The sequence below is a fragment of the Xenia sp. Carnegie-2017 genome, unplaced genomic scaffold (genome assembly GCF_021976095.1).
Source record: "Xenia sp. Carnegie-2017 unplaced genomic scaffold, XeniaSp_v1 HiC_scaffold_2, whole genome shotgun sequence".
NCBI classification, from domain to species: domain Eukaryota; kingdom Metazoa; phylum Cnidaria; class Anthozoa; order Malacalcyonacea; family Xeniidae; genus Xenia; species Xenia sp. Carnegie-2017.
The window spans coordinates 9,004,853-9,024,346 of NW_025813482.1; the positions used below are offsets into that span (position 1 = coordinate 9,004,853).

General features: G+C 33.1%; 1 protein-coding gene across 4 annotated transcripts in view; it reads left to right on the forward strand.

Annotated features, from left to right (window-relative positions):
* LOC124440303 (deleted in malignant brain tumors 1 protein-like) overlaps positions 1–19,494 on the forward strand; it is a 29,807-nt gene that overhangs the window by 1,249 nt on the left and 9,064 nt on the right. The window contains exons 2-22 of one of the 4 annotated variants that reach the window (XM_046990660.1): positions 1,860–2,183; positions 4,145–4,471; positions 4,696–4,818; positions 4,987–5,304; positions 5,543–5,665; positions 6,090–6,215; positions 6,385–6,702; positions 6,942–7,064; positions 7,500–7,625; positions 8,017–8,340; positions 9,985–10,308; positions 11,826–11,948; positions 12,176–12,298; positions 12,395–12,712; positions 13,417–13,539; positions 13,752–13,874; positions 13,978–14,301; positions 15,018–15,140; positions 17,267–17,389; positions 17,484–17,807; positions 17,932–18,054. In XM_046990660.1, coding sequence (XP_046846616.1) covers positions 1,860–2,183; positions 4,145–4,471; positions 4,696–4,818; positions 4,987–5,304; positions 5,543–5,665; positions 6,090–6,215; positions 6,385–6,702; positions 6,942–7,064; positions 7,500–7,625; positions 8,017–8,340; positions 9,985–10,308; positions 11,826–11,948; positions 12,176–12,298; positions 12,395–12,712; positions 13,417–13,539; positions 13,752–13,874; positions 13,978–14,301; positions 15,018–15,140; positions 17,267–17,389; positions 17,484–17,807; positions 17,932–18,054 — 4,383 coding nt within the window. Of the gene's footprint in view, positions 1–1,859; positions 2,184–4,144; positions 4,472–4,695; positions 4,819–4,986; positions 5,305–5,542; positions 5,666–6,089; positions 6,216–6,384; positions 6,703–6,941; positions 7,065–7,499; positions 7,626–8,016; positions 8,341–9,984; positions 10,309–11,825; positions 11,949–12,175; positions 12,299–12,388; positions 12,713–13,416; positions 13,540–13,751; positions 13,875–13,977; positions 14,302–15,017; positions 15,141–17,266; positions 17,390–17,483; positions 17,808–17,931; positions 18,055–19,494 lie in introns of all 4 variants that reach the window. The other 3 variants (XM_046990661.1, XM_046990662.1, XM_046990664.1) reach the window with 3 other exon arrangements.

The window sequence follows — 19,494 nt, forward strand, 5'->3', positions numbered from 1 at the left end:
CGAAAAATTTCGACGGAAAATTCTTTATATCATTCTCTGTGTCACGTGTTAAAATTTGTTCACATAAGTTAAAATTTTGTCGTAAGAAAACATTTATTGTAAGCTATCGAATCATTTTGATAACCGTTGATAAAAAGTCATCCCTTAACAGCTTCTCTGTGTCACGTGTTAAAATTTGGTCACGTAAGTTAAAATTTAGTCGTAAGAAAACATTTATTGTAAGCTATCGAATCATTTTGATAACTGTTGACAAACAGTCATCATTCAACAGCGGTACTGTAAATATTGTAAGAATGTGTACTTTTCCTGTAACGTAGCAACCAACAGTAACATAGCAACCAACAGTAATTCTGCAAAAAGAAAAATGCAAAAATTTAAAGTTGCAACAATAATTTATCAACATTAACAAGTTGTGTTCGTATTCCAATTTTTTACCTTATATGCGACGTTTGCAAATTCTGCAATGCTTACGAAATACTCACGTGACTAACTGCACTACACGTGATTACTACGCTAAATTCGCAAATTGCGTTTACGCAATGGTTTACGCTTCCTTAGGGATTGATTGTTCTCCCGAATGTACGACTTAGTTCGGTTATTAAACTTGGAACAAATATTAATGACTTTTAAAGCAAATATTCTTGGTACCTCGCGAGGAAATAAAGAAATGAATGAAGCTGTTAACTTGTAAATTATGTTATTGAATTGTTTCAGTAAATCCAGAATGTTTATAAATTTACTATGAAAATACATATGATAGTTAAATTTTTGTCGAAGTTGTTGATGGTTGATCACTGGTTTTCACAAGTTAGTGACCGAGGAAATTGCCAACGCGATTGAAAGACGATTACCATTACCATTCATAGACATACATTTTGGAGCAAGAATGAGTTAAGGCTTGAAATAATGAGATTTGCGAAGAAGTGACGTCTTTGTGTCTCAAGTTTTAACGATGTAACATTCAAGCAAGAGAACTATCGGCTTGGTAAACTTGTCCTCGAACGAAGAAGTGTGCTTTAATGAACAGGCAAAAACCAGAATTAAAATTATTTAGCTGCAAAAATTTAAGAATCAAGCAAGCTGACTCAATTTCTACGCAGTTGCAATAGTCAAAATAAAATAAAGCAGTGTTGACATACTCTAGATCTGCCACTGTTTCTACTAGCCGCTATAATGAAATGGGGAAACAAGACGTACTAGTTTTTATATAAATTAGTTATGTTGGTTCTAAACGTCTGTCGTGAATTTATTGTCGATGAGAGATATTAAAATTGGCAAAATACTGAACACTTTGAATGATAAACATGATTATTAGCTATATACCAATTTGCAAGTCGCGCGAGAGTGAAGTGTTTCCTCACCATAAGCTTGAGAGTAAGAAAATGTTATCGCGTTTTGCATTTGCACATATATTTTTACTATCGCATGTGTTTTAAAATCGCATATGAGTGGTGTTCGAAATCATGCAGAGTCGGTGAAAATTTTTCATTATGCAAGCACGTGTCTTTTCACTGAAATTTTTATCCGAATGTCTTACTGTAATTTTTATCAATCGTATTTACTAAATTCACTTTACCCAAACTTTCACGTACATCTCCATGTTATGGATTCACTACCATAATTATCAGTGTACAATGCTATGGAGTTTAGCTTAATATCCTTGACATTATCATGAAAAAAGTGTTCAAGGATTTATAATTTTTGCGAAATATATATATAGAATGGAACACGTGACAGTTATCGTTGTCGTTGATTGGCTCCGTAGTAGATTCCTTATTTTTGAAGATATCTTTTTTTTGTTTCTCACATTTTATGTGACCATATCAAAATATCTAACATCTTATTGAATTATTAAACAGAGCAATTATATGCCGTCAGACTTCAAGGACCAAAAAAGGACTATGGAACGGGACGAGTTGAAATATTTTACAATGGACAATGGGGAACAATTTGTGATGACAGCTGGGATTTAAATGATGCTGAGGTTGTTTGTCGTCAACTTGGTTATGGAAGTGCGTACAAAGCTTTACAAGGAGGCTATGTTCCTGATGGTAAAGAAAAGATATGGTTAGATGATGTTAGGTGCAATGGAAGTGAACAAAATCTTTCAGATTGTTCTCATCATGGATGGGGAAGACACAATTGTAGACATTCAGAAGATGCAGGTGTAGATTGCTCTCAGGGTAATAAATCATTTTGTTTTACTTGAAAAACGCAGTTATTGAAATATTTCACGATTACGATTTATAAAATAACACAATGAAACGCGTGCGCTGATTGGTCTAGATCTGCGTTTGCATTAGCCTGTGCAATGCACATCTGAGCTCAACCAAACAGATCAATCAAAACAATCAATCAGTCAAAGAAAATTTGAAAATCGATCATGAATACAATTTAGAAGAAAAATTAAAACGTTTACTCTAAATTTGTCTGTTTTCCATTTTTGTTATTTTAAAAAAGAAATAAAAGATGTTTGTCGTGTTTGCACTGGCTTATGCAAACCTCGAAGACGTTTGTGAGAACTCTCGAGCATGTGCGACCTTCGATCTCGGGCTTGCACTGATCTGCTCTCGAGTTCTCCCAAAGGTCTCCTCGGTTTGCATAAGACCGTGCAAACACGACAAACATCTTTTATTTCTTAAATGATACATGAATAACACTTTTCAACAATATTGGCGAAGTCTTTAATTGTGCTCAGACAGTGTACACTTCTTGTTAATAATAAATAATGAACAACATAGAATTTCATCCTTATGTATAAGCGATAATTGTGAAGTAACCGGATATAAAACTGGTCTTCTCTCAATGAACTCGGTGGTCAATGAAAATATTAAGCATTTCAGCCTGCATGATAAAAACTCCGATCCATTGGAATCTTGGACGAAATAAAGTGACAAAAGAAGTTGATGTTCAACCCACAGACGTCAAAAACGTTGTGACGAAGTAATAGAACTATTACCATCTTAGGAACAAACAACTGTTTCGTATTTGAAAATAATATGAAGGGAATTGGCGTTTAAGGCGATGCAAGTTATTGTACCCTCCTCGTTTAATGGGAATTTGAATGGAATGTTGTTAATTGTAATTGTTTTACTGCGGGTACGAGAGAAAATGTTAATCTCTAGATGTTATCAGCTATGCCCAACTATAACGCTTGGACCCGAGAATCTCAGAGAAAAGTATTTCCAGAAGAAAAAAACAAAGCCCTGTCTTTGATTGGGAACGCCATAGCGTCGGTGAGATTAGAACGGATCCATTCAGAGCTATTGACTAAATTTATAAGAGAGGGGGGGGGATGATTTCTTTACGTGACTGTAGTCATGAAATTGTAAGAAATGCGTGACGTCATCATATGACATTATCATCGATGTTCATAACGTTTAACTGAAATAACTCACAAATGACACATCATAACTCATAAGTCTTGTCATACCGCGTATGTGTGACGGGGCTCATCATATGTGTGACGGCAGATTAAAACTTATAATTCTGTAAGAAAATTACTCTGCTACAGTAACTTATGATTTAAAAATGAGGGTCCTTTATAAAACTGAGACGATTACATCAAAACATCATGTATAATTGTATACTAAAAATACTATTACTTTATACACTACTAGATTCCTAGCATTCTAAAACATTAGTGAGAGCCTCTCAAAAGAACGTTGGTAATAATCTAACCCTAATAAAAAGTAAATATATATCAACAGGTTAATATGTTATGAAAATAGAAACTAATATTTTATCACACCTTATCCTTTTATTAATTAACACGTATCATGTATCTTATTATAAATTCAGTTTGTAAATAAATTTACTTCATTCTTATATTGAAGATGACTTAATGTAAGTCGAAACATGTTTATAATAAAAAAATTTGTCGTTTATTTTAAATGCCTAACAAATAGAAACATTTAAAATGGAGAATCGAATTCAGATGATTTGATTCTCCATATTGTGTGATGATCATAAATGTTGTTTGCCTGTTTTACTATAATTTGTAAGTGCCTGTGATTAGAAGTCTAGTAATAGGATTCTTCTTGTTTTAAAAATATTTCCCTTTGGAGTTTTATTAAATTACAGTTAAGAAAATAGAAACTGTTAAACAAAAATGTTTTGATTTTAAAATAACTTCTCCTTCAAGATGTCCCAAGATTGTCAATCAGACTTCAGGGATCAACAAGCTCCAATGCCACAGGTCGTGTAGAAATATTTTACAAAGGAGAATGGGGAACAGTATGTGATGATGACTGGGATATAAACGATGCTAAGGTTGTATGTCGTCAACTTGGTTATAAAACAGCTCTGGCAGCTCTTAAAGGAAATGTTGTTCCTAGTGGTAATGGTACGATATGGTTAGATGATGTTAAGTGTACAGGAAATGAATTGTATCTTTCAAGTTGTTCACACAGATACTTTGGAGGTCATAACTGTAATCACTCAGAAGACGCCGGTGTAAAATGTTATGAAGGTAAACTTTTTTTAGCTATTATAAATCATTTTTGTAGACTGTTTTGGGACAACGCAAAGTTTGCCTTTAAGCGAAATTTACGTAGCTAAAAATCGAAAAAGATTTGAAACATAATTCATTGTTTCTATTAAGCAAAACGTTTTGTAGTTGAATCAAACAATATCATACTTTTACTTTGTTAATCTTATCGTATTTATAACACAAGTTAATGATTTTATTCATAGACGTTGATGAATGTTCTCTTTCTACTGATGATTGTCATGAAAATGCAAGTTGTTTCAATACAGATGGATCATTTTTATGCAAATGTAACTTTGGCTTTTTGGGAGATGGAAAATTTTGTTCAGGTATGTATTAAAACAGTCTAGTGAAAATCAGTGATATTTTTGCAAAACTATCATATATTCCAAAGTCAAAGCGATTTAGTGATAAATAATGATAGTGATAAATATTCATTATCATTGTCTATCATAGGTTGTAAATTATTAACTAAACAAATCTATTTTTTTTAATAGAAAGAACTGTTGCAATTCGTGGACCAAAAAGTGAAAATGGTACTGGTCGTGTAGAGGTTTTTCACAATGGAGAATGGGGAACTGTTTGTGATGACAGATGGGATGTATATGATGCTGATGTTGTTTGTCGTCAACTTGGTTATAAATATGCCAGCAAAGCTTTACAAGGAAGTTTTGTTCCTGATGGTAAAGGAAAGATATGGTTAGATGAGGTTAGATGCAATGGAAATGAACAAAATCTTTCAAGTTGCTCACATAACAAATGGGAGAATCACAATTGTGCGCATTCTGAAGATGCAGGTGTAGAATGTTCTGAAGGTAATGAATCATTAAAACATGTGAATATTGTGAGAAAAATTCCTTAAGAAACGCTTTGCTTGAAACAATTTGCAATTAATTTATGATTCATATATCATTTTTTCAACAATATTGGCGAAGGACTTTGATTGCGCTCCAAGAGTGTATACTCTTCTGGCATTGAGAATATTAAGTGAATTTTTTCATCAATATATTGTGAATTATGATAAAGCCAGTCAATCATATATTTTATACATAGATTTAGATGAATGTTCCCGAAACTTACACGACTGCAGTATCCATCGCCAGTGTGTAAACACGTTTGGAAGTTATAGATGCTTGTGTAAATCTGGTTATACAGGAAATGGAACTATTTGTAATGGTAGGTTTCTATATGTTTTTGATCTCTTAACATATTGTGCAATTGCTTAAAATCACACGAAAACGTCGTGCTAAAAAGGATTTGGAAAAGTATTTTCATTATTATCTGCCGACAGGGAGCCAGAAGATTTTAGTTCTGACCGCAAGCAACTTCATATTTGCAATCTCTTCATGGTGTGCTTGTAGCATTATTGAAATCGTATGGAGACCCTTGTACTACGAATTTTGTGCTACCTATACCGAGCAAATGAAAAAATTAAGTGAACTAAAGTTTTATTTTTATTAGATACAGTATTGAAGTAATAAGGCTTAAAAATTGACTTGCATATCTTTTGCAGAATATAATCCTTATGCCCAACATTTGCTGTCTTTTCAAGTTTTTCAACATCTGATCCACTGATTATAGTTTCATTTTTAAACTGTAGACATCGATGAATGCTCTGTTTCTACTGAAAATAACTGTCATGAAAATGCGACATGTATAAATACTTTGGGATCATTTTCATGCAAATGTCTCGTAGGCCATTTTGGAGATGGAGAATTTTGTACAGGTATAAATTAAAACAGTCTAATGAAAATCAGTGATATTTTTGCAAAACTATCATATATTCCAAAGTCACAGGGATTTAGTGATAAATAATGATAGTGATAAATATTCATTATCATTGTCTATCATAGTTTTTAAAATTATTAACTAAACAAATCTATTTTTTTTAATAGAAAGAACTGTTGCAATTCGTGGACCAAAAAGTAAAAATGGTACTGGTCGTGTAGAGGTATTTCACAATGGAGAATGGGGAACTGTTTGTGATGACAGCTGGGATTTAAAACATGCTGATGTTGTTTGTCGTCAACTTGGTTATAAATATGCCAGCAAAGCTTTACATGGAAGTTTTGTTCCTGATGGTAAAGGAAAGATATGGTTAGATGGGGTTAGATGCAATGGAAATGAACAAAGTCTTTTAAGTTGTTCACATAACGGATGGGGAAGACACAATTGTGGACATCATGAAGATGCAGGTGTAGAATGTTCTGAAGGTAATGAATCATTAAAACATGTGAATATTGTGAGAAAAACTACTTAAGAAACGCTTTTCTTGAAACAATTCGCAATTAATTTATGATTCATAGATCATTTTTTCAACAATATTGGCGAAGGACTTTGATTGCGCTCCGAGAGTGTATACTCTTCTGGCATTGAGAATAATAAATGAAGTTTTTTCATTACTATGTTGTGAATTATGATAAAGCCAATCAATCATATATTTTATACATAGATTTAAATGAATGTTCCCGAAACTTACACAACTGTAGTATCCATCGCCAGTGTGTAAACACGTTTGGAAGTTATAGATGCTTGTGTAAATCTGGTTATACAGGAAATGGAACTATTTGTAATGGTAGGTTTCTACATGTTTTTTTTCAATTCTCTAACATATCGTGCAATTGCTTGAAATCACACGAAAAGGTCGTGCAAAAAAGGATTTGGAAAAGTATTTTCATTATTATCTGCCGACGGGGAGCCAGAAGATTTTAGTTCTGACCGCAAGCAACTTCATATTTGCAATCTCTTCGTGGTGCGCTTGTAGCATTATTGAAATCGTATGGAGACCCATGTACTGCGAATTTTGTGCTACCTATACCGAGCAAATGAAAAAAATTAAGTGAAGTTTTACTAAAGTTTTATTTCTATTAGATACAGTATTGAAGTATTAAGGCTTAAAAACTGACTTGCTTATCTTTTGCAGAATATAATCGTTATGCCCAACATTTGCTGTCTTTTCAAGTTTTTCAACATCTGATCCACTGATTATAGTTTCATTTTTAAACTGTAGACATCGATGAATGCTCTGTTTCTACTGAAAATAACTGTCATGAAAATGCGACATGTATAAATACTTTGGGATCATTTTCATGCAAATGTCTCGTTGGTCATTTTGGAAATGGAACGTATTGTTCAGGTGAAGATTAAGTTCTTTATGAAGCTATAATAAGAATAAGTACCAAAAATTAACGTCCTGTTTTCCTAACAACATGCATATCATGCACGTAGATACAGTACCGACCTCGAGTTAACAATCTAAGACTGTTAGAAGAAAATCTTTGAGACTTACTTTGATTTTCTCACTAATTTCTCTATAGTCTCTACCGCTTTACGAATTACGTTTGTGCCATGAAAAATTTGAAGATATTAAAATGCTTTTGTAAAAAAATTCAAAAGAATTTAACGTCATTAGGTCCCGAGGTATTGCTTCAAATGAATAGTCGTTTTGCTCTCATGTTAGGAAAGAAATTTGGCAGTAATTAGCTACTCTGTTGTTATAACAACGTTGTCTTTATTTTTTTCTTTAGATCATCCTCAAACTGTAAGGCTTCAAGGACCAAAGGCTATTCATGGTACTGGTCATGTTGAAGTGTTACATAATGGAAAATGGGGAACAATTTGTGATACGAACTGGGATTTGAAAGACGCTGAGGTTGTATGTCGTCAACTAGGTTACGTAAGTGCATACAAGGCTTTAAAAGGGCAATATGTTCCCCGCGGTAGAAGAACAACTTGGTTAGATAATGTTTATTGTAATGGCAAGGAATCAAATATTTCAAGTTGTTCATTTAAAGGATGGAAAGTCAGCTCTTGTAGTTCGCGCAGGAATGCTGGGGTTGAATGTTCTAAAGGTATGAGAGTTTTATATTTGTCGTTATTTTATGAAAGAACATTTTAATTTCTTTAGAAATTATAATGTTCAAGTGCTAGAACTTCTGGAAATCTCAAAATTTACCTCAATAGATTATTACAATCAAAAGTTGTCTAATAATTTCTTTCGTGAAACAAAACAAAACAAAACAAAACAACTCTTCGCGTATTTAGCAAAAATTATTTTTGAGGAGGTCAGATGGGCCTATCGAGTAATTAGTGACCATAGATAACAAGGTCTAATAGTGTTAAACCAATCAGCTCCTTGATTGACATTTTGTTCTATGAGCCAATCAGAATGCGTTTAATAATCAAAACAAAACAAGCACAATGTTCAACGAAGTTGCTGCAATTCGTTATTATGTTTTTTTTTTGACAAAATTACGTTTGCATATGGTATAGTGAGCTTTTCTCCTCAATTTTGCCGCGGTAATTTTTTAATTTTTTCTACGTAGATTGCAAAATATTTAAGGTCAAAATAAGCTATCTTTTGGCGTGTTAATTATTACACGCTTTCAAATATAGAACGTTTATTATATTCTATGAAATGATCGGAACTTGTCGCATTTTACGAATAAATATGATCATTTTGGCAAATTTCGACTTATTTCAGCAATTAAAATCACAATTTTCATGTAATTTGCAAATAATGTGGAGACAAAGAAGCGTTTAGTGTGAAAGTCAGAGTGGAGTATTGAATTTTGCGACTTTATGTGAATTCTGTGATGTAGTGACAATGTTTAAAAGCTCTATACTGGACGTTGTTTGTTGTTATGACTGAGACATACAAGATGGAAGAATAGCTTGAGTGAGGGAAGACCTCTCAAAATGTTAAAACTTAAAAACACTGTGAGATTGTTTATTGCCAACAACACTTTCAAATAAGAAATTCTTTTATAAGTGACTTGTGTCTGATATACCGTATAGGTTTCTCTCCTAAAACGTTTATAGGTGTTATGATATATCAAATATATCGAGGTTTCTTTGCGACTCAAAGCTCTGATTATTCATACAAAATTGGTTTAAAATCCTGAAGAGTTAAATTGTGGATAATTTAGGCATACCATTATATAATGTAAAACCATTTAGAATTTTGTATTCGAAATGTAGCTTAACATATTTGAGGTTGGGGCATCAAGAATATCTTTTTAAATTTATTAGAATCTCTTTCTCGGTTTGATAGATTACTGATTATAAATTTAGTTTTGCAAGTTTATGTTACTTTGCTTTACCACTTCAGGTAGCTCATTGAACTGAATAAAAATGAGAGGCTTTTATCTGCTAAAATTTAAAACAAGTAATTTGACTAGTCCAAATCTTTTAACGCACGGTCAAAGGAAAGCTCGTTTATGACAATAAGTTAGAATGAGGGATTTTACCCCCAGACACGCCAATCTTGGATGTAAAGGTAGCCTTCCAGGTATTTATTTATTTCAATGAGATAATGCAATAGAAATGCCTCAGGATTCCGCGCTATGGTCAGAGACTGTGAAATTCCGCCTGCTGCTTATTTGTAAAAATATAAATGATAAGAATTTTTTGGTATTCCTTGTTTGCCTTGCCAATCGTTGTAGTTTATGTATGTTTTTTATAAAACAGCATTTTTCCTTTTTATATGTGCACAGACCAACCTCCTTTGATCAGACTTAAAGGACCAAGAAGTACAAATGGATCTGGTCGTGTGGAAATATTTTATGATGGAAAATGGGGAACAGTTTGTGATGATTACTGGGATATAAATGATGCTATTGTTGCATGTCGTCAACTTGGTTATCAGTATGCATCTAAGGCTCTAAAGGGAAATGATACAACTAACGGTAATGGAACAATATGGTTAGATGATGTTGATTGTACTGGAAATGAGATGTATCTTTCAAGTTGCACACATAGAAAATGGGGAATACATAATTGTAAACATTCTGAAGATGCTGGTGTTGAATGTACGAAAGGTAAATAGTTATTATTCAATAACATCTTTGTTTGTAAAATAAGTTAGTTCACTTACAACTCATATTAGGGTAAGTGTCACATCCGGCACATTGGCGCTCTTTGATTGGCTAAAAAACATGTACAATAGGCGTAATTTTACAATTAAATATAAACAAACTTTGTAAATCAAACAGTAAAATGCAAAAAAAAACACAAGAAAATCTTATGCAATTGTGAGTTAAAGGAAAAACATTGAAGTTTCTTTATCCAGTTTCAAACGGGTTTTTTACTGATGAAAACTAGAAAAGTGAAAGCCAACCCGTAAAAAACAGCGAGGACGAGAAAAAAAGAAAGCAAGCTTCGTTTCACTTCAAATAATGCCATGTAATGCACTATTTCCTAATCTCGCTTTCTCCGTCTTTACTGAGAACTATCGGACCTCGGTCTTTTTGTACAAGCTTCGTTTCACTTCAAATAATGTCATGTAATGCACTATTTCCTAATCTCGCTTTCTCGGTCTTTACTGAGAAATATCGGACCTCAGTCTTTTTGTACAAACCTCGCCCTACGAGCTTGGTCTGTACTAAAACACCTCCGTCCAATGTTTCTCCGTAAAGACCTCGCAGCTCGCCGCTCGGTTGATAAGTGCTTAGTAACAAAACGAAGTAAAAGGTGAAATTGATTCCTTATTTCTGCAGACACGACACAGTGAATTTTAATAAATTTTCCATCGTTTTTGTGTAGCCTAGACATGAATTGATAAGTCAAAAGAATATTTCCGAAGAATGTTTTGGTGCAATTTTCTCCAACTTGTTTCGTCATGGTTTAATATAAACAAAAAGTGAATTAATTGCAAGACTAGGGATCATAAGTCACTTTCGCCGTAACGATTAACGATTTTAATAAAGGTTATATCTTATATAACTCCCTGCTTTGCTTAGTGAAAGCAAACTTCTGCAAAGAGTACGTCATTTTGTGTGCAAAAATATTGTTGTGAGTATATTTTGACCAAAAGCATGTAGCCGTAATCAATTTGAGTCCTATGAGTATATTATGTTTTTTTCAAAACTTGTAGTCGTGACAACTATGTCTTTTAAAGCAAAGAAAGTCCTTATACTTTTTCATTTTGTAAGAAATTAGTTTGCAATACTTTTTGAGGCTTTACTTCAGTATCTTTTTTGAGCTCAGATGTACATTTAAAACGAAAATATGACCTGCTTTACATCCATGAATCGTGGATGGAAAGTCACGTGTAAACAAAGTTGACGAACTGTAAAGTATGTACTACAAATATATGTATAATACATAAAATGTAAGATAGCGAAGATTTTTCTCCATAAAATGTTCTATATTCTCGAGAAATATACATCCAAATTAAGCTATCATCTTTAACAAAAATTTGCTTTCTGCCTGACTAATCTGTAACTACGAGTTTATATTATATAAGGACATTTGTTATTTGTTTTGATAAAAGTAGCTTATCTTTAGTGAGTCATTTCAGATATTTTATCTTATATACTTTGTCTTGAACATATAGTTTTGAATGAATGCTCTAAATCGTTACACAATTGCCACTCCAAAGCTCGATGTATTGATACATTGGAAAGTTTTAAGTGTGAGTGTCGTTCTGGCTATACAGGAAATGGAGTGAATTGTAATGGTAAGTTGTGATTAAAAATCAACGAGAAACTTCACTACTCATATGTTATATTACTGCAGAGACAAAGTTTTCGGATAATGATTTTGAGCCATTTTATTGAATTATTCATTTCTATCCCTTGTCAGTTACGGCGTTTTGAATAAACATATTATTTTAGTACTATCTTTGATTTCAGTGTCATTTCGGCTTAACGTATAATTTTTTGTAACATTGAGCTAACTTTTTAGATATCAATGAATGTTCAATTTCTACTGAGAACTGTCATGAAAATGCAACGTGTTACAATACCTACGGATCTTATTCATGTAGATGTAATTTTGGTTATTTTGGAAATGGAACATATTGCTCTGGTAACCCAACATTTTTGTGACATGTAATTGCATACAGTTACTTTTACGTTAAGGAAGACATGCTAAAGAATTTTTATCTTTTGTTTTTGAACAAAGGTCCTCCTGTCAGACTTCAGGGACCAAGAAGTTTAAATGGAACTGGTCGTGTGGAAGTATTTTATAATGGAGAGTGGGGAACAGTTTGTGACGATGGATGGGATTTTTACGATGCGAAAGTTGTTTGTCGTGAACTTGGTTATCGATTTGCTGTTAGAGCTTTACAAGGAATTTATGTACCTGATGGTCGTGGAAAAATATGGCTAAATTACGTTGGTTGCTATGGCAATGAGGAGCATATTGCACGTTGTTCACATAGCAGATGGGGAACGCACATTTGCGGACATTCTGAAGATGCTGGTGTTGAATGTGCTGAGGGTAAATATTGTACAACTTCGTAAATAAAAGCAGTACTGCTTATTCATAAGTAATACTTACTACAAGAGTGATTTTTCACAAAAAATCGACTCATTTTAGTTAATTATTTATATATACTTATTTAAAACATGAGTTTTGAAACAAACTACGTATAAAATATGAAAAATACAATTTAAACATTTCAATAACCTTTTGCAGTTGTGTTTTTTAGAGTTGCAGCAAAAATTTGCAGAGTACCATGTAAAAATTTAAGTACTTAAAAATTCATCCATTCATTTTGTTGATGAAAGCATGTTTTGGGTTTCAGTTACTTATATTACGTACGTAGTCTTTGGATTAATTATTGATATTGTTATGTAACTGCAGTTGGTTTAATGGTGTAACGAGTTGTTCGTAAGAATTTGATAAAACTCTTTGGCATTAAAGTGCAAGCAATTTTTGGTGACCGTACACTAACTCAGGCTTTTTAAGCTTATTTGAGCAGCCTGACATTACCTGTTCATTTTAATGATTTAATATGAGAGTCCAACACATGATTTTGCTTGGGAAAGCAAAATCATGTGTTGGACTCTCAAAAATGTCTGTTCAAAAACAAAAGATAAAAACTCTTTAGCATGTCTTCATGTGTTTTGAAATCTGAGCCTAGAAAATTGACAATTCTTTCAGTGAAATAATTCAGAAAATTTAATTTTAACAATATTTAGTTTTAGATGAATGTTCTTTATCACGACACAATTGCCACTCTAAAGCTCATTGTATTGACACCAAGGAAAGTTTTAAGTGTGAGTGTCGTTCTGGTTACACAGGAAATGGATGGAGTTGTTATGGTAGGTTGCATAAGAACATTAGCGATAACTTTGAGTAACTCTAGAAATTTTTTTTTCCGAAAGATAAAGTTTTTATTAATGGTTTTTGAGCCATTTTTTTAATAATCTGTTTTTAACTCTTTAAATTTTTTGCGCTTTGATTTATTTCCTTAAAAAACGTAAATTTTGTTGTGATATGTTTATCCTTTTGTAACATTAAGCTAACTTTTTAGATATCAATGAATGTTCACTTTCTACTGATAACTGTCATGAAAATTCAACATGTCAAAATACACCGAGATCATATTCATGTACATGTAAATCTGGATATTTTGGAAATGGAACAATTTGCACAGGTAACCCATTACCATTTAATGGCATGCTGCTACTTTTCTTATGAAAGAGATCAGTTTATGCTTACTTTTCCATCAAGAACTTTGATTCTTTATCTTTGAACAGACAAACCTCCTCCTATCAGACTTCAGGGACCAAGAAGTTCAACTGGAACTGGTCGTGTCGAAATATTTTATGATGGAGAGTGGGGAACAATTTGTGATTATGACTGGGATTTAAACGATGCGAAAGTTGTTTGTCGTGAACTTGGTTATCGATTTGCTCTTAGAGCTTTACGAGGATTTTATGTACCTGATGGTCGTGGTAAAATATGGCTAAATTACGTTGGTTGCTATGGCAATGAGCAAAATCTTTCCAGTTGTTCACATAGCCAATGGGGAAGTAATAATTGTCGACATTATAAAGATGCTGGTGTTGAATGTTCTAAAGGTAAATATCACTCCTTATTCACAATGCATGGAGTACACCATCCCCAGGAGAATATAAATATGGAGAGAAAGATTGTGTGGATATTGAAAGAAAACAATAGATTATATTGAAGAGCTGTGGTAGTTTATTGAAGACTTATAGGAAAGTAAATGTTTTGAAACGTGAGAAATGAAATGGGAGCGAAGAAAAAGTCCAAACTCTTAACGGTTAACGGCAAAGTTGATATCGTACCGCACACTTTTTATTCATAACATAGTAGTTAGCCGTTCAACGCGCGAGGACGGGCAGTTACAAACAAAAATTATATGGCAAGTAGAGCTGAAAATCGACATAGTACAGACTATAGCTTTGTAGTTAGTAGTACAGACTATAGTACAGATTATAACATAGTAGTTTGTAGTGACAAGTAGAGCAGACAATAGACGTAGTACAGACTATAGGCTTTGTAGTTAGTAGTACAGACTATAGCATAGTAGTTAGTAGTGACAAAGCATTATCAATATGAAACTAGTATGATTCTATTAATTAAGAAATTAACTGGGGTTGATTTCTTTGTAATAAAAATTAAATGTCCTCATAACAAATTACTCTCCAACTCTTTATTACATAAGGAAGATATATGTTATTTGTTTTTATCTTGTTTTTACAAACTTTTGACAAAAAGTAGCAATTCTTTCTGTGAAGTAATTCAGAAATTTAATTTCACCAATATTTAGTATTGAATGAATGCTCTAAATCGTTACACAATTGCAACTCCAAAGCTCGATGTATTGATACAGTGGAAAGTTTCAAGTGTGAGTGTCGTTCTGGTTATACAGGAAATGGAGTGAATTGTAATGGTAAGTTATGATTAAAAATCAACGAGAAACTTATCTACTCATATATTATATAATTGCAGAGACAAATATTTTGGCTAATGATTTTGAGCCATATTATTGAGTTAGTCATTTTTAACCCCTTACAGTTTTATTTTTACTCATAATTTTTTACCGTAACTGTGTAAAAGCACTATTGATAAAGTGCATTTAATAAATACGACAAGTTTTTTTAAAATAAACATGTTTCAACATCTCATGATGCCATCTTCAGTGTATAAAAAAGAGTATTATGTTTGTGATAAATATATATGAGTAATATGATACAGTTAGAATTAATGATGAGCGTATTCATAGGCTGAATATAGTGTTGAAACAAAAATCTTGAACGTTGAGATTAGGGCTAGTTTTGTTAATGTGAAGTGCTTCTTTGCTTTTGAGTGCGAATGTAGTATCTGCAATGTCGATTATTTTAAAGCAAGTGGGTGAATAGTAAGTTAGTTTTGCATAAAGGTGATTTTGAAAGTTGTCGATAGATAAGTGAGTTTTTGTCAATTGTGGTGTGTTTCCTGATTCTGGAGGACAAGTGACGGGAAGTTTCGCCAATGTATCGGGAATTACATCCCTCGATTGAATTGGTGTACCACCATAGACTTAATAGAAACAGGGATAAAACCTTTGAATGAAAATAGTTTTTGATTTTGAAGGAAGTGAAAATTTGTCGGATGTTAATGTCAGTGCAGAAGTGTTTGATGATATTTGTAAGTCTGCGTTGTGTGTGTCGTGAATGATGTCCGATGTCTTCACTAACGTACCACTTACTGAAATGATTGGTCTAGCCATTGACGCTAATTTCACCGACAACCCTAAGTTGAGCATGACCAAGACAGACCTAACACAACTGTTTTTAATAGCAAAGGCACAAACACATTTTTTATTTGATGGAAAATTTTATGACCAGACTGACGGTGTTGCGATCGGTTCTCCCCTAGCACCTATGCTTGCAAACATTTTTATGGGCTCACATGAACGAAAGTGGATTACCAACTACAAAGACACAAAACTATTTTTCTACTGCAGATACGTTGACGATATTTTTTGTGTTTTTTACAAACGAGACTGGGGCTATGAACTTTTTTAGTTACATCAGCAAACAACACACAAACATTAAATTTTCTTTCGAAACTGAAAAACAAAACCAACTACCTTTCTAGACATTTTATTAACAAAATCACATGACACCTATACAACGCCAAGTTATCATAAACCAACCTACACCGGACTATTGAGGAACTACTTCAGTTAACAACACCGACAATGGCTTTCAACAAGACCTAAAGAACATCACATCTATTTTATTACGACCACGACCAACAACGACGAACAGTTCTTAAAAACTTTTTACTTTAAACTACCGTACATGGGACATCATTCACGACACACACAAACATCATCAAACACTTCTACACTGACATTAACATCCGACTAATTTTCACATCCTTCAAAATCAAAAACTACTTTTCATTCAAAGATCCTATCCCTGATTCTATTAAATCTTAGGTGATATACCAATTCGATTGTGCGAGATGTAATTCCCGATACATTGGCGAAACTTCCCGTCACTTGTCCTCCAGAATCAGGGAATACACCACAACTGACAAAAACTCACATATCTATCGGCACCTTTTAAAGTCACCTTCATGCAAAACTAACTTACTATTCACCCTTTTGCTTTAAAATCATCGACATTGCAGATACTACATTCGCACTCAAAATCAAAGAAGCACTTCACATAAACAAACTAACCCTAATCTCAACATTCAAGATTTTCGTTTTAACACTATATTCAGCCTGTAAATACACTCATCATTAATTCTAACCACTATCTCATCGTAATATTTATATTTATAATTTACTCGTAATTGTATAAATTGTATCACTGTATCTTATTACTATATATATATTTATTACATACAGAATACTCTTTCTTATATACTGAAGATGGCATCATGAGATGTTGAAACATGTTTATTTTAAAAAAACTTGTCGTATTTAATAAATGCATTTGATTTTTTACTCTTATAAAACATAAATTTTGTTGTGATTCCTTTTCCTTTGTAATTTTTTGTAACATTGAGCTAACTTTTTAGATATCAATGAATGTTCAATTTCTACTGATAACTGTCATGAAAATGCAACGTGTTACAATACCTACGGATCTTATTCATGTAGATGTAAATCTGGATATTTTGGAAATGGGACATATTGCTCTGGTAACCCAACATTTTTGTGACATGTAATTGCATACAGTTACTTTTACATTAAGGAAGACATGCTAACGAATTTTTATCTTTTGTTTTTGAACAGACAAAGGTCCTCCTGTTAGACTTCAGGGACCAAGAAATTTAAATGGAACTGGACGTGTGGAAGTATTTTATAATGGACAGTGGGGAACAGTTTGTGATGATGGCTGGGGTTTAAGTGATGCAAAAGTTGTTTGTCGTCAGCTTGGTTATAGAAAAGCTAAGAGGGCTCTACAAGGAGGATTAGTTCCTGATGGTCGTGGAAAAATATGGCTTGATGATGTTCTTTGCTTTGGTTATGAAAAGTATATTTCAAGTTGTTCACATAGGACATGGGGAAGTCATAATTGTGGACATTCTGAAGATGCTGGTGTGGAATGCTCAAATGGTATATTGTTTTTATAAAACATTTGTGTTGAATGGAAATTAGTATGGATATATCGTGCAATTTTTTTATCGAAAACAAATTTATCGTCAATTACAAATCAGTTTCAATTTAATTTTACTTATAGAATTCGATGAATGTACTGCAAACGTACACAGCTGTAGCATTAATGCAGAATGTGTCGACACTGTACAAAGTTTTAAATGTATTTGTAACTCAGGCTTTACAGGAAATGGGAAATATTGCGATGGTAAGTTTATTTTTAATTCTATTCTTCGTCAGCCAAAAGATGGGAATTGATACGATATAGTGCCTACATCTCACAAGAACCAATATAAATTTTTTTCTCAAAGCTCATATTTACAAGATTAAAAGTCAGTTTTTTTGAATGTTTATGGTAAATTTCTCGAAAGGTTCGGCACCTTGATCAAATTGAGAAAATTTGTGAAAAATTCATTATTATATACCAACTGCCATATATTTAAATAGGCCGTTTTCCTGCGAGTGACTTGAAAATCAGATAATGTGAAAATGCTACTCTTATCCGACCTTCACACAAAACAAAACACACTGTTTCCATTGGTCTCAGTCAATAAATGTTAAATGTTTTTGGCCTTAAGATGAGAATTTGAAGCTGCTCTTATACTATGTGGTTTATTGGAAAAGCTTATAAGAACTTACTGACAAACACTGATAGTTTTCAAAACAGAATAAACACATCTTCATAAACATTTGTTAAAGCAGGTCTTCTAAAAACATATTGTAACGTATTGCACATGCCATCTCTTATCAGAATATTTGCTAACATGACATTAAATACCCTAAACTTTGCTTTCTACAAACATGTTCTAACACAAAAGAATTTTGAAAAATATATCATAAAACATTTCTTAGCAGAACATTCTCTAAATAGACATGAATATATTATTAACCTATGTTTTGACAGAACATGTATCATGTACTGTCAAAAAGAGTGCGATGGCAGAACATGTTTCAAAAAGGCCTCTGGTGTTATGGAAGACATCAATTTTGGCTTTTCAGAATTGCCCTTGCTTTTCACTGTGTCATCAGTTTTGCCTCTGATGTTGCAACTGATAGCAATATTGTACTTTCAGAAAGGACTTTGTTGCTAACCATGACATCCCTTATTTCCTTTCAGGGAGGCCTTCTGATGTTTACCATGACATCCCTTGTCTCCTTTCAGAGAGGCCCTCTGATGTTCATCGTGACTCATTTTTCCCATTTCAGAGAAGCCTTCTGATGTTTGCCGTGACTCATTTTTCCCATTTCAGAGTGCCTCACATGGTGACCATGAGTCAGTTTCCTTCTTTCAAACAGGCCTTCTGATGGTCACCGTGATTAGTTTTTCTCCAATTAGAGGACCTCTAGATGGTCATGGTGACTCATTTTTCCTCTTTAAGGGAGGCTTTCTGATGTTCACTGTGACTAATTTTTCCCCTTGCAGAGAGGCCTTCTTTTGGTCACCTTCACTCAGTTGTCCTTTTTAAGAGAGGCCCTCTGATGTTCACAAAGACTTATTTTTCCCGTTTAAGAAGGCCTGAAAATATAAAAAATTATTTATGTATTTACACAGGCACTGTGCAGTGAAGTTTTTAGTATTTAAACAAGCACTGTGTGTTACCAACGTGACATATTTTTCTAGGTTTCATCCAAATGAGTTTTTCAATGT